The sequence below is a fragment of the Magnolia sinica genome, chromosome 2, assembly GCF_029962835.1.
Source record: "Magnolia sinica isolate HGM2019 chromosome 2, MsV1, whole genome shotgun sequence".
Classification (NCBI taxonomy): Eukaryota; Viridiplantae; Streptophyta; class Magnoliopsida; order Magnoliales; family Magnoliaceae; genus Magnolia; species Magnolia sinica.
This window is the reverse complement of record NC_080574.1, coordinates 91,273,971-91,288,262: the sequence shown is the minus strand read 5'-3', so window position 1 is coordinate 91,288,262 and position 14,292 is coordinate 91,273,971. Positions and strand designations below refer to the sequence as shown.

General features: G+C 44.7%; 1 protein-coding gene across 1 annotated transcript; it reads left to right on the top strand.

Annotated features, from left to right (window-relative positions):
* The first annotated feature begins 8,369 nt into the window (after positions 1 to 8,369).
* Positions 8,370 to 11,514, top strand: LOC131226276 (uncharacterized). The gene is made up of 2 exons (XM_058222081.1): positions 8,370 to 9,570; positions 10,517 to 11,514. The coding sequence occupies exons 1-2, from the start codon at positions 8,370 to 8,372 to the stop codon at positions 11,512 to 11,514; spliced, it is 2,199 nt and encodes a 732-aa protein (XP_058078064.1).
* The last annotated feature ends 2,778 nt before the right edge of the window (positions 11,515 to 14,292 follow it).

Sequence of the window (14,292 nt, the reverse complement as noted above, 5' to 3'; positions counted from 1 at the left end):
GAATGGTTTATTCTTGCTATGGATGAGATTTCACATGCTAAATGTTATGTTTATTTTGCGTTCCTGATATGCATGTGTTACATTGAGATTTGTGTATTCTATGTGTATGTATAAAGTATCGTATGCGTATAAAATATGAACATGTGATTGCCATGATTATTTGTCATGTACTTATGCTAATTGTATGTGCGGCAACTCCTTGGTAAAAGGAATTGTCCAAATGTGTGTATTTCAACATACGTCATGTATGTTGAACTATGTATTTTAAGTGTTTGTAGAAATGCCTGAGTGATCTAAAGTGTAATATATTATACTATTTGCGGGCGTTGAGAAGCGATTCTCAACACTCCTATTGATGTGTAGGATTTACTTCATGCAAGTTACATTCCTTGTTGTTTAATTTCAAATCTTAGTTATGCTTAAATCCATGTTAAGTTAATATTCTTCAAATGCTTACATACCATATGATTTGAGTTGTTGTTCCATTATTATTCTAAATTATTGATATCAATATCTGTTGTAGTGGAATGTGTTTGGGACTATGAATAGTCCAGGAAATCGGTAGTCGGCCTTAAGTTTGTGGCTGAGGTTGCTTTCACCACGTAGGACGTGATGAGACGAACCCGAGTCGTATTAGAGTTGTCGGCGGTGGTTTGGCCACGCGGAGTGTTTACGCACTCTATGTCGTTCAACCCAACGTGCGCTCGTGCTAGTCGAGTTCGTCAAGTAACCCGATTGTCCGATGTATGTTCACCATGTATGGACGCTACTATTTGAATCTAGGGTACCAAACTTACTGATGAAATCCTGTTAACCATGGTACCTTGATCCGCTAAGACTCATGAGCAGGACATGATGGTATGGGACACCGTGGTCGAGCTGTCGGCCTGCGCTGGGGTGACGAGCCTCCTCGTAGTGACCAGTGAGCAACAAACTCGTGAGTCGATTATGGTGGTATGGGACACTATATTCGTGCTGTTGGCCTACATCGATTGGTGATGAGCCCTTTGTAGTGACCTCGAGCATGCCTGGGTACCGCATTGAGGTGACGAGCCTTATTGTGGTAACGAAGGTATGATAGGCGTGCATTGATTGGTGACGAGCCCTTTGCAACGACCTAAAACCATATGATCATATGAGATGATCTAGGACTGACGACCCTATAATGGATCACTGTTTGGATGGTGATATGAGGAAGGTACCTTAGCTTTCCAATCCTGCTGTATGAAAAGGACTAATAACAACTTGGTAATCATGTTCATGCACCGCATTTACATGTGCTTTGTAGACGTGGCGCACTTTGAGGCGATGTCATGCGTAACGTAAGATAAAGGTGCTGAGGGTGTACGCACGAGGGCACGCATCATTTTGCATATATCCTTGCGTTAACAAGAGTACTTAGGACATGGTTAATTCTTCTGCTTTATCATTACTGCTTGATTGAACTGATAATATGTTAACCTTTGCTTTATTGTTCCACTGAGTTGATGACTCACTCCCACATTCTGGGGCGGTGTTAAACACCCACCAGACTCTGTCTTAGCTGCAGATGTTAATGAGACTTCTGAGGCAGAGTAGGAGATTGAGGATGATGAGGCTGCTTTCTCTTTTATGCAGTCTTCAGACGGGTTCTAGTGAGCCTCGTTCTGATGCGCGGGATGCTGGTATTTCTTTTGGAAATTAAATGATGTAATTTGATACTTGTAATTTTGATAGTAACACTTGAAATACGACCTGGTATGTATATGTATTTCAGGGATTTGCACATGTACACATATATTTCTTTAAGTCTTCCACTTGTGTTCTTCACTTATCCCTGAATTATGTCTGCAGTTTGGCTTAATCTATTCCATGTTTTATGCACTCATACAGACAACATACATCCATCATTCAATATGTTGCATAAGTGATGTTTTGAAACTCGGGAGCTGAGTTATGCTCGACCTCCGAATTTCAGGGTGTTACACCTCGCCACTATGGGCCCTCCCTAACTACAAAGCATACATCAAGATGGGTCCCACCTTATGTGGGCCCTCAAATAACAAAATTGACGGTTAAATCACCCACCTATTGGCCTTCTTCTTGCTCCCTTAGCCTCCTTAGCTCATCTGCTCAACTTTTAACAGTGGATGATGGAGTTTTGATGGTGGGGATGAGAGATGAGAGGGTTGGCCACACTTGTTATTTTGTGAGAGTTTGGGAAGGCTTGGACGTGGGATGTTTTTAGGTTGCTTAGGAGTGAAGAGAGGGAATGAGAGAGAGGAGGAAGTGATGGGGGAAAAGGGATGGGATGATGTGTGATGGGTGATGGGTAGAGTGATAGGGTTGTAAGAAAGGGATGGGTGGAGAGAGAGAGAGAGAGTTGACTTTGGGAATGGGAAGGGATGGGTTGTTGTACTTGTAGTATGGAGTGTACTTGACTTGTACTTAACATTAATTGATTGATTGATTGATGGAACATGTTGTAGAGATCCTCTCAGAATTCACAACTTATGGTGTTTCCCTTCGAGATGAACGTAGGCTCACATCTCCTATGCTGGGTATCGGATCGGTGCGCGAGTCGCAGCGTTGGAACCGGGGTGACGGCATGGTCCCTAAGATACAAGTTTCGGGTCGAGCCAACTTTGGTATGAATGACTCGGCTTAGGATCACGTGTAAACGTTGGATACGGGTCAAGGGTTGCCGAAATTCGACCAGAAGGATCGCGGAAGCCTACAGAATGGTACTGTCTAGGTTACGGGCCTTATATATTGCATTGTATATCACCGCATAGTGCGTCTAGATTTCTTCATGGCCCATGTACATCATTGTATGCTTGGTTGGTGTTTCGAACAAGAAACAAATGCTTTTGATTTGGGAAAGTTATCTTATTCGAACATAACAAAGAGAGTATAAGAAGAATAATCATCGTATTATTAATACTGAGTTCATTTACATCCTTTAATATCCCTTGATTCTAAGGTAAATCATTTAAAATACATAAATTGAAATTAGCAAAGTTCGAATGTCGAATCTTAAATTCGGTAGCATTTTGACAGTTGCTTCAGTCATCTCCTTAGGAGGAGTGTTATACTGATTTGATCATTTAACTTCTCCCCTTATGAACTTGTCCCTTGTGTAAAAGGAGAGCTTTGAGCAATGAAGATCGAACTGGAAAATTTCAGAACCATCTTAACCCTTTTTATAATTGGCCATATGGTGACCTAGTTGCACGACCCGCGCAGTAATCTGTTGGTTGTGTGGCCTGTACAACCAATTTTTGACTTCCCTCCTCACCTTCAGTCTTCCTTCAGAGCTCTGCTCCTCTTCCAAAATTCTTCTCTCTCAAACGAGAGGGGGAGTGGGGTATTTATAGGCCTCCACACATGCGAACCCTCAATTATTGTGCCATGGGTCCCACTTTGCATCAGATCCGACCGTCCATAATAATTGCTATCTGATCTTGGTTGCACAACCCGCGTAACAGGGAAGTCACTTGTGCGGTCCGCGCATTAGAGAAAATATCGCGCAACTCGTATAATGAATGAAATTGTTTATGCGGTTCACATAATCAACTACTGGTTGCGTAACCCCCGTAACTACTATTCATGATATTTTGATTTACTTCTGTTTTCCTTATTCCATCAACTCCTCTTTTGATCTTCTTCTTTTCAAGCTTTCTTCATTTTTTCATGCCTCAACAAATGCCCCCTTGATCCTTTTCTTTGTAAGTAAAAATCAAAGAATTAGGAATAAAAAAATCTTATTTTATGAACATGTTGCGTGACCCGCGCAACGTCCGCCCGAGTACTGTATTCGGCCCCTTTCCCTATAAATACTCATTTGTACCTCATTTCCTCACTTTCCAGTTTGCGGTGAAACTCTACTTCTCCCTTTCTTTCTCGTGCAACATATTTCAGTTACGTGACCCACGCAACAGACATCCTGTTTGTGCAATTGTAAACCCATCATGCGACCCGCACAATGAACTTTAGTTGCGCGACCTGCGCAACTGAACCTTTGATCAATTTTTGGACTTAGCCAATTTTCTCCACCATGCATCACTCTCAAAACCCCTTTTCCAAAAAGGAGTCACCCATCCTCTTCAAAACCCGAACAACCTCTTCGCCACTCTTGGAAATACGTAGAAATACATGAAGAAACTTTAGATCCTCATAACCCCTTCACTAGCGATCAAACTATTATTCCCATCAATCTGCAACACCATCAGTCAATTCTGCACAATGAACCTTTTGATCATCGAAATATCTTTATCTCTATAGACAATTGGGTCAGGAAAGAGCCCAGGATCTTGACGGGATATTTGGAAGGAAACGAACCCCACCAAAGAGCAGGCAGAATTCATAAGATGAGATTTTTGCGTCCATATTATGCTCCTCAACAACCTTTCCCCATCCATTATTTTAAGACAGCTCAACAATTGTTCTTCTCTGAGAGATTACCTTGGAATACGGAGAACTTCTTGGCTAAAGGACTCTGGCCTCTTCGTGATTTTTATAGTGCCTGAACCCATGCTATTGGTCGGAAGCATACCGCCATTCTGGAGCAAATTTCTCTTTTTGATGCAATCATAGCCACATTTGAACATTTTCATGTGGATACTACCATCTTCAGATGCTTTCTCAACCATTGGTCTCCAATTACCAATTCATTTCACCTTCCTTCGGGTGAAATGAGCATTACCCTATGGGATCTACTTTGCATAGCAGGTCTTCCCATTACGGGCAACATTTTTTATGCATATGTGCCTTCTAATGGAGAACTTGCTCTAGCATTTGCAGGAGGAGATACATCCAAAATTTTCGGAACCACCCTTGAACTTTTCAGTGCATTAGCCAGCTTCCCTCATCCTGATCGCATTACTTCTGTAACGCCCCGAACTTTTTCAATACTCGAGCATCGAAAGTCCTCGAGCGTTACCATAAGATTCAACATAACATGTACCTTCTTTTGACTAAATCAGTAAATAACTCTTTATCAATAGTAAATTAGACGAAAATTATTACTTGGGAACGTACCTACTACCATGAAGACCTATTAGATTTCATAATGCACGTAGATCAGCAATAATTACCTAATTGCCATTGACCTAGGCCACTGAATCCCCAAGCCATGAAATTCTCCATCGTCCAATCAGCGTGTAGTCTTATAGCATGCCTAGGAATCATGAATTAGCCATTCATGCCAAATTCCATCTCTTAAATCAGTTCATAAGTGGCTTGATCGACAGACCAACCACTAACCATCTACTTTCAGGGCCACCGAACTCTTGGATATGCTTCAGAATTAGAATCAACGCCTCAAATTTCATGGAGAAATGGATGGACGGAGTAGATCTCTCGTACAGTAGCCATAGTAGACCCCACATGTGCGTACGCATACACCACCATGGTGCACCCGCTGCGCACTGCCCCAAGAGAACCGGTCAGCGAGCGCTGACCCGATCAAAACCGAAGCCCTGTTTCCCGCCGCACGTAATGGACGCACCCTGTCCGTTTCGAGAGACGCTGTGGGCCACCATCATGGCCCATGAAGCTAATCCAGACCATCCATCACATCTGGACGGAAGATCCGACCACACAGGAACCAGTTTCCTAAGTGGGAAATCCTGCACGCACGCACGACCTGGTACGTAGCTAGGTCCGGCCGAAGCCCTGTTTCGCATTCGTTCCGCGTTCGGGTACGCTATCTGGCACCATGCCAGGATTCGGAGGGGCCCACTGTCATGGTGATGAAGCAGATCTGGACCATTCGTCGGACGGAATGGTCACCACCGGACCGAACCTCCAGAAAATCTGGCTGATAGGACAACAAACAATCACCGTATTGCGTTCGGTCTCGGTTGTGCAACAAGAAGATTTCGCAGAGGATTTCCGAGGCTCCCTGGGTAAAAGTTACGCAGTGCAGCGGAGAACCGACGTGGGGACCTGGAAAGTTCTCTCCCGGTCTATAAAAGGGACTGTCGTCCGACCGTGGAGGAGAAAGAAAAGAGAAACCGAGAGGAGGTTTCAGCCGTGCGGCAGCTCTGTTCGCCCCAGGCTTGCTGCCGTCCAGCAAGAAAGAAAGGAAAGAAAGAGAAAGAAAGAGAAGAAGGGAGGAAAAGGAAGGAAAGAAGAAGAAAGGAAGTGGTTCCGGATTTTCAGCAAAGAAGATTCTCGGCTGAGAGATTCCAGTCCACATCTGACGTCGGTTGAGAGCTTCCAATCCCCTTTTGGTAAGAACAGCCCATTCTTCTTCCTAAAATGCTTCCTCCCACAGTTAGGCGGGGAAAGATTCACCTAGTTCGAGTCGAGTTAACTCGGTAATTCAAGATTAGTCATGTGATTGAAAACAATGCACATGAAAAGCTAACTTGATAACTGGTTTCATTGATGACACCCGTGAATCTTTAATTAAACCGTTTTATTTTGTTAACTTAGCTAATCTTTTGGTGTATGATCTCATAGTTAAGCCCATGTCATATATCGGGTATGAACCAGACTTTAGCAGATCTAACTCATTCCTAACCACGTGAACTAGGGTGCAGGCGGGTCTTAAAATCTATAACCAAATCTATAATCTGGTATTAGGCACTCAGATAATCAGATCAGGTGAGGGTTTTCATCCTTTAGGCTTACAGTAATTTAAGTTGATAATTGTATTTTGTCTTTTCATGTCTTCATGAATTCGATCTTGCCTTTGCATGTATTTTATCTGAGCTTTTACATATCGCTTTGAATCTTCCATGCTATTATATGTTTCACATCAATTATTAGCCTCTTTCATACCTTTTATGATAGGAATTATCTGGTATTTCATGTTTACCTGTTCTCTGGGAATTATTCTATCAATTGAGTTGTTTTATATTATTGGCCCCTTTGGGATTACGACTTGATGTCAAATACCAGTGATTTCTCTGAATTTATGTAAGGTCATAGATGCAAGCCTTGCCCCTGCCTTACCCTTTTATTGAGTTGACCATCGTCACTCTTCTCTTGTTATGTTGGCCATTGCCACTTTTGCTGAGATGACCATTGTCATCCTTCCCTTTATTATATTAGCCTTGTATCGTCTATCTTTAAAGGCATGGGCATGTGTCTTGTTATTCCAGAACCTCCATGATTCAGTTTATTTCCTTATGATATATTTTTATAAGTTCAAGTGATGTAAAGTATCAGGGCTAGTGATTCGATTAGCTTATCATGGACGTAATGCATTACGGGTAGCAGCCCTCTTGGTCGGCACGTAATCCCGTGGGTTGGCTGGCGTGGTGCACAAATCGATGTATGTAAATCAGTATATGTGTTACATCAACTTCTCGGGATTGGATGTCGCGAATAGTCGCTCCATGAACATATCGTGTTACGTAAATCCCCCAACCGCGTGTTGTGCTGCCTTGAGATGTTCGCATAAATCCACGTTAGTGTTGGCCATGCCGGCGAATATCCGTAGTTATGGGATGCGGGTCGAGCCGGGTGTCCTATGAATTATACTTCACATCGTGATGATCATTATGCATGAGGAGCCGCACACATGGCACCTCTGGTAGGCAGATTGCGCACGCTAATATCTCATGTATTAGTGGAGTATCAGAATCATTACTTTATTTTTATGAATCTCTTGAATCATTGTTAATCTTGAAGGATCATCTTCACTATGAGTAGGGCATTGACCCTCTCCCAACCGTATAGATGATGCAGGTGACGAACAGATGGAAGAACCTAAGGATCACCAACTTGAGGAAGAACACAACGAATAAAGTAGAGGATATGAATTTAGTTTTACTTGAGTTTCTGCCATTCATGGAATTTATGTTGTGCTCCTATTTTGAGAGCCTTTGATAATTTGATTATTTTCTTTTGGAATAAGGAAGACAGTTAATATCATTCTTATAGCTGATTTCCATCTAAAGTGTAATTGAATGTGATGTCGATAGGAGAAATTCTCAGGGCAAGTCCTTGGGACATTCTCACTTTACAATATTAACACCTGGTTTCCTCGGACACGAGTACATACTCTGGTCGTGAAAATTCGGGATGTTACAGTTGGTATCAGAGCCCAAGAATGAGATTAACTGGGCCTAAGAGGATAATCCGTCATAAGAGGGCTAAGAAAGGATTGTGAGTTAAACACATACATGAAAATTCGATCCGCAAAGGAATTATGTAGCTACGGTAGGAAAAAAAAACCCTACATTTAGGTTCCCCATAAGAAAGATGAGAAATTTAGCAACTATAGACTCTAGGACCCCTATAATAAATATAGGAAATCGTAAATGAAACTGACTTAGACTAAGGAGACACGACCAAGCAAGACATATTCTGAGTGCCTTAAGGGACTTTTTGGACAATGTTCACAACTCTAACATATTTTCCCATCCACAGGAGAGATGGCGCCTAAGAAGAAAACTACCCAATCCAACTCCCTGCCCCCAACACAGGGAGACATTCCTCAGGGAGCAGCCATGGGGGAGTCCACACCCTTGCTGTCAGCAACCCACCGAGGGGCCACGCTCCCAGGGCCACCCCTAGGGCAGGTACCACCAGATACCCAAGCATGGGCACCACTCTACTCCATCCTGGGTCGGATAGAGACGTTTATGGAAAGGACCCAGCGGACCATGGACAGACTACAACAACAAGCCGACAACAACTCCTCAAGAACCGCAACATCTCTGCCTTCGCCTACTCACGCCCCTGCATCAACCCCCCCTCGCACGGAGCGGTACGACGAAACCTTCATGTTAGAAAAATTCCTAAAGTTAAGGCCCCCAGCGTTCTCAGGGGCAACAAACCCAGAGACGGCCGAACATTGGGTAAAGCAGACCAAGAGAATACTAAGGACCATGGGATGCCCGGACCACCTCAAAGTCTCTTTAGCTACATTCAAATTCGAAGGAGAGGCAGTCAATTGGTGGGAGACAACAGAAAGGGCAATCCCTGAGGGCTGTGCCTGGCACTGGGAAGACTTCGAGAGGAGGTTCTTCGAGAAGTACTTTCCAAGATCTTACCGAGACGAAAAGATGTCTGAGTTCCTGAAGCTCACTCAAGGCGAGATGACTATCGCGCAGTATGAGGCTAGGTTCACTGAGTTATCGCGCTATGCGCCGAAATTAGTCGAAGATGAAGACTTCAAAATCAAGCTATTTAAAGATGGTCTTCGACCCTCGATCCACTCCAAGATATGCTGCCTAAACCTGGAAAGCTATGCCGATGCAATCGACAAGGCGACTCGAGCTGAAAATGACGACGATCGTAGATCACGGGCCAGGATTCAACAACAGGAGGCCGGGAAGAGGCTCAGAACAAACCCTGTGATGCCACCAATATCGGACAAAAGACTGAGGATTGTCTCGCAACAAGCAGGAATCACCGAAGACAAGAAGCCGCGAGACAGTTGCCCGGGATGCGGCTACTGCCAGAAGCTGGGACACGATATGAAGAACTGCTACAAGAAAATGAGGGACGAAGGGCGCCCTGTTCCATCACAGAAGCAACCGTTGGGGCCAAGCGCGCCTCAAAAATCCCAAGGGCGCCTGTACGCCATGAGGTCACCGGAAGACGCAGACACTGCCTCAGGACTAATAGAAGGTACGGCTACTATCCGAGACACCCCCGTTGTACTTTTGTTTGATTGCGGAGCTACTATGTCTTTTATCTCAAATTCGATTGTAGAACGGTTAAATTTGGAATTTAAGCGCACAAGGGAGACAATCACCGTGGCGTCACCTTTAGGGAAGGTGGTGGAATTAAACAGATATTGTGAGGGCTGCCCCATCACTATCGCAGGCCTCGTAATACCTGTTAACCTAGTAATAATAAACATGAAATGCTTCGATGTGATCCTTGGGACGGACTGGATGGACGAAACTAGGGCAAACATAGAGATTAGGGCCAGAAGGATCACCTTCACTGCAGCAGGGCGATCCCCCATCACAATACAAGGAAGAAAGAGGGAGGAACCCTTAAAACGAATAATGAGCTTGGAAACAGTATTCGTAGAATAAATTCCAGTGGTCAAAGAATTCACCAGGGTATTTCAGGAGATACCTGGACTGCTACCCAGGAGGGAGGTGGACTTCGGTATCGACCTAATGCCTGGAACCGCCCCAATTGCCCTAGCCGCCTTTCGTATGGCACCAGTCGAATTGGCAGAACTTAAGAAGCAGTTAGAGGAGCTCTTGAATTAGGGGTTTATTCGACCAAGTGTTTCTCCTTGGGGCGCACCAGTGCTATTCGTCAAGAAGAAGGACGGATCCCTAAGATTGTGCATTGACTATCGTCACCTAAATCAAGCAACAGTGAAGAACAAGTATCCTCTCCCCCGTATCGACGACCTATTTGACCAACTAAAGGGAGCAAAATTCTTTTCAAAGATAGATCTGAGATCGGGATACCATCAATTGAGAATTAAGGACGAGGATATACCTAAGACCGCATTTAGAACAAGGTACGGACATTTCGAATTTCTGGTAATGCCCTTCGGTCTCACGAATGCCCCGGCCGTTTTTATGGATCTCATGAACCGTATCTTTAGACCGTTCCTCGACCAATTTGTCAGTCTTCATCGATGACATCCTAATCTACTCCCGAAGCAAAGAAGAACACGAGGTTCACTTACGAGAGGTCCTGAATTTGCTGAAGGAAAATCAACTTTACGCTAAACTCTCGAAGTGTGAGTTATGGAAGGAAGAAGTCAGGTTCCTAGGACACGTGGTAAATCGCCAAGGCGTCGCGGTAGACCCGGCCAAGGTGGAGGTTGTCCTCCAATGGGCCAGACCGGATACCGTCACTGAGATCAGAAGTTTTCTAGGGTTAGCAGGGTACTATCGACAATTCATCAATGAGTTTTCCAAAATAGCCCGGCCACTAACCAATCTAACGAAGAAAAATGTACGGTTCCAATGGGATGGGAAAGCTGAAGAAGCCTTCCAAGAACTCAAGAAAAGGCTAACTTCCTCCCCCATACTCACCCTGCCCGAGGAAGGGGTAGAATTTGCGGTATATACAGACGCCTCCCTTGAAGGCTTGGGATGCGTGCTTATGCAAAACAATAAGGTGATCGCGTATGCGTCCAGACAGTTGAAAGTACACGAACAAAATTATCCAACACATGACCTGGAACTAGCGGCCGTGGTGTTTGCTCTCAAAATGTGGAGACATTATTTGTACGAGGAACAATTCAAGCTTAACACAGACCACAAGAGCCTTAAGTACTTGTTCGACCAAAAGGACTTAAATATGCCACAGTGCCGATGGATGGAAACACTGAAGGACTACAAGTTTGAAATACAATATCACCCAGGGAAGGCAAACGTAGTGGCTGACGCACTCAGTCGCAGGAGATCTCACATTTCGGCAGCCACAATTGCACTCGAGGAATGGGAAATGCTGGAATTCATAAAGGACTTTAATATCCAGCTAGACCTAGGAGAAGGGAATGTACTGCTCGGAAATTTATCCATGGAACCCTCACTGCTTCGTCAAATCATTGAAGCGCAGAGACAAGCGAGGAGCTGCAGGAGCGTTATTTGAAAGCAATAGAGAACCGGGATTCACGATGGCACGTGGGCTCGGATGGTGGACTTAGATGTAGGGATAGGTTATGCGTACCCAACAAGCCAGAGATAAGATTAGCTGTATTAGACGAAGCCCATCGATCCAGATTAACCATCCATCCTGGGAGCACCAAAATGTACCAAGACGTAAAACGTCATTACTGGTGGAATAACATGAAACGAGAAATCGCCGCTTATGTGGCTAAATGCCTCACTTGCCAACAGGTAAAGGCCGAACATCAGAAACCAGCTGGGCTGCTACAACCGCTCGAGATACCCTTATGGAAATGGGACTCTATATCAATGGACTTCATAGTAGGTCTCCCAAAAACAAGAAAAAGCCACGACTCAATATGGGTAATAGTGGACCGACTGACTAAGTCAGCTCACTTTATACCCATGAAAATCACTGCCTCCATGAACGAATTGGCGGAATTGTACATCAAAAATGTGGTACGACTTCACGGAATTCCATCTACGATCATATCAGACAGGGACTCCCGTTTTACCTCAAATCTCTGGACTAAACTACAAACGGTACTAGGGACTTCCCTGAATCACAGTACCGCTTTCCACCCCCAGTCGGACGGACAAACAGAAAGAGTGAATCAAGTACTTGAGGACATGTTAAGAACATGCATTTTGGATTTCAAGGGCAGCTGGGACGACTATCTTCACCTCGCTGAATTCGCTTATAACAACAGCTTCCAAGCAAGTATTGGCATGGCCCCATTCGAGGCTCTATATGGGCGACCTTGCCGCACCCCGCATTGTTGGGCAGAAGTAGGAGAGAAGAGCACACTAGGACCCGAAATTGTTCAAATTACTTCTGAGAAAATCGATTTGATAAGGGAACGCTTACAGACGGCACAAAGCAGACAGAAAGTTACGCGGACATTCGACGACGTAATCTTGAATTCTTCGAAGGGGACAAGGTATTCCTCAAAGTCTCTCCTATGAAGGGCATGATGCGATTCGGAAAAAAAAGGAAAACTAGCACCCAGGTACATCGGCCCGTTTGAGATATTAGAAAGAGTGGGAGAGGTAGCTTACAGTATTGCACTATCCCCACAGCTGGCCAATGTTCATAATGTCTTCCATATCTCCATGCTGAGGAAGTATGAACCGGACGCCTCTCACATTATCAACTGGGAACAAATAGAGCTGCGGGATAACGCCACCTACGTAGAAGAACCCATACAGATCCTCGATCGCAGAGACCAAATACTTCAAACCAAAGTTATTCCTTTGGTCAAGGTTTTGTGGTCACATCACAACCAAGAAGAAACAACATGGGAGCGCGAGGAAGAAATGAAGGAAAAGCACCCCAGCCTCTTCTACGAAGACTAGTGCAGGAGGTAAGATCAAATTTTATTTTACTTGTTCTTTCTTTAAGAGGGGTAGATCGTAACGGTTTCAATACTTTCTTATAAACATCATAAAGAGGTTTATACACTAATTAAAGAGTAAAGGGCAAAGTATTACAGAACAACCTAGTCCCTATTCCACAACAAGAGGAAAGGAATTTCGGGGACGAAATTTTCTCTAAGAGGGGTAGATTGTAATGCCCCGAACTTTTTCAATACTCGAGCATCGAAAGTCCTCGAGCGTTACCATAAGATTCAACATAACATGTACCTTCTTTTGACTAAATCAGTAAATAACTCTTTATCAATGGTCAATTAGACGAGAATTATTACTTGGGGACGTACCTACGACCATGAAGACCTACTAGATTTCATAATGCACGTAGATCAGCAATATTTACTTAATTACCATTGACCTAGGCCACTGAATCCCTAAGCCATGAAATTCTCCATCGTCCAATCAGCGTGTAGTCTTATAGCATGCCTAGGAATCATGAATTAGCCATTCATAAGTGGCTTGATCGACAGACCAACCACTAACCATCAACTTTCAGGGCCACCGGACTCTTGGATATGCTTCAGAATTAGAATCAACGCCTCAAATTTCATGGAGAAATGGATGGACGGAGTAGATCTCCTGTACAGTAGCCGTAGTAGACCCCACAAGGTGCGTACGCATACACCACCATGGTGCACCCGCTGCGTACTGCCCCAAGAGAACCGGTCAGCGAGCGCTGACCCGATCAAAACCGAAGCTCTGTTTTTTCGCCGCACGTAACGGACGCACCCTGTCCATTTCGAGAGACGCTGTGGGCCACCATCATGGCCCATGAAGCTAATCCGGGCCGTCCATCACATCTGGACGGAGGATCCGACCACACAGGAACCAGTTTCCTAACTGGGAAATCCTGCACGCACGCACGACCTGGTACGTAGCTAGGTCCGGCCGAAGCCCTGTTTCACATCCTTTCCACGTCGGGTACGCTATCTGGCACCATGCGAGGATTCGGTGGGGCCCATTGTCATGGTGATGAAGCAGATCTGGACCATTCATCGGACGGAATGGTCACGACCGGACCAAACCTCCAGAAAATCTGGCTGATAGGACAACGAACAATCGCCGTATTTCGTTCGGTCTCGGTGGTGCAACAAGAAGATTTCGCAGAGGATTTCCGAGGCTCCCTGCGTAAAAGTTACGCAGTGCAGTGGAGAACCGACGTGGGGACCTGGAAAGTTCTCTCCCAGTCTATAAAAGGGACTGTCGTCCGACCGTGGAGGAGAAAGAAAAGAGAAACCGAGAGGAGGTTTCAGCCGTGCGGCAGCTCTGTTCGCCCCAGGCTTGTTGCCGTCCAGCAAGAAAAAAAGGAAAGAAAGAGAAAGAAAGAGAA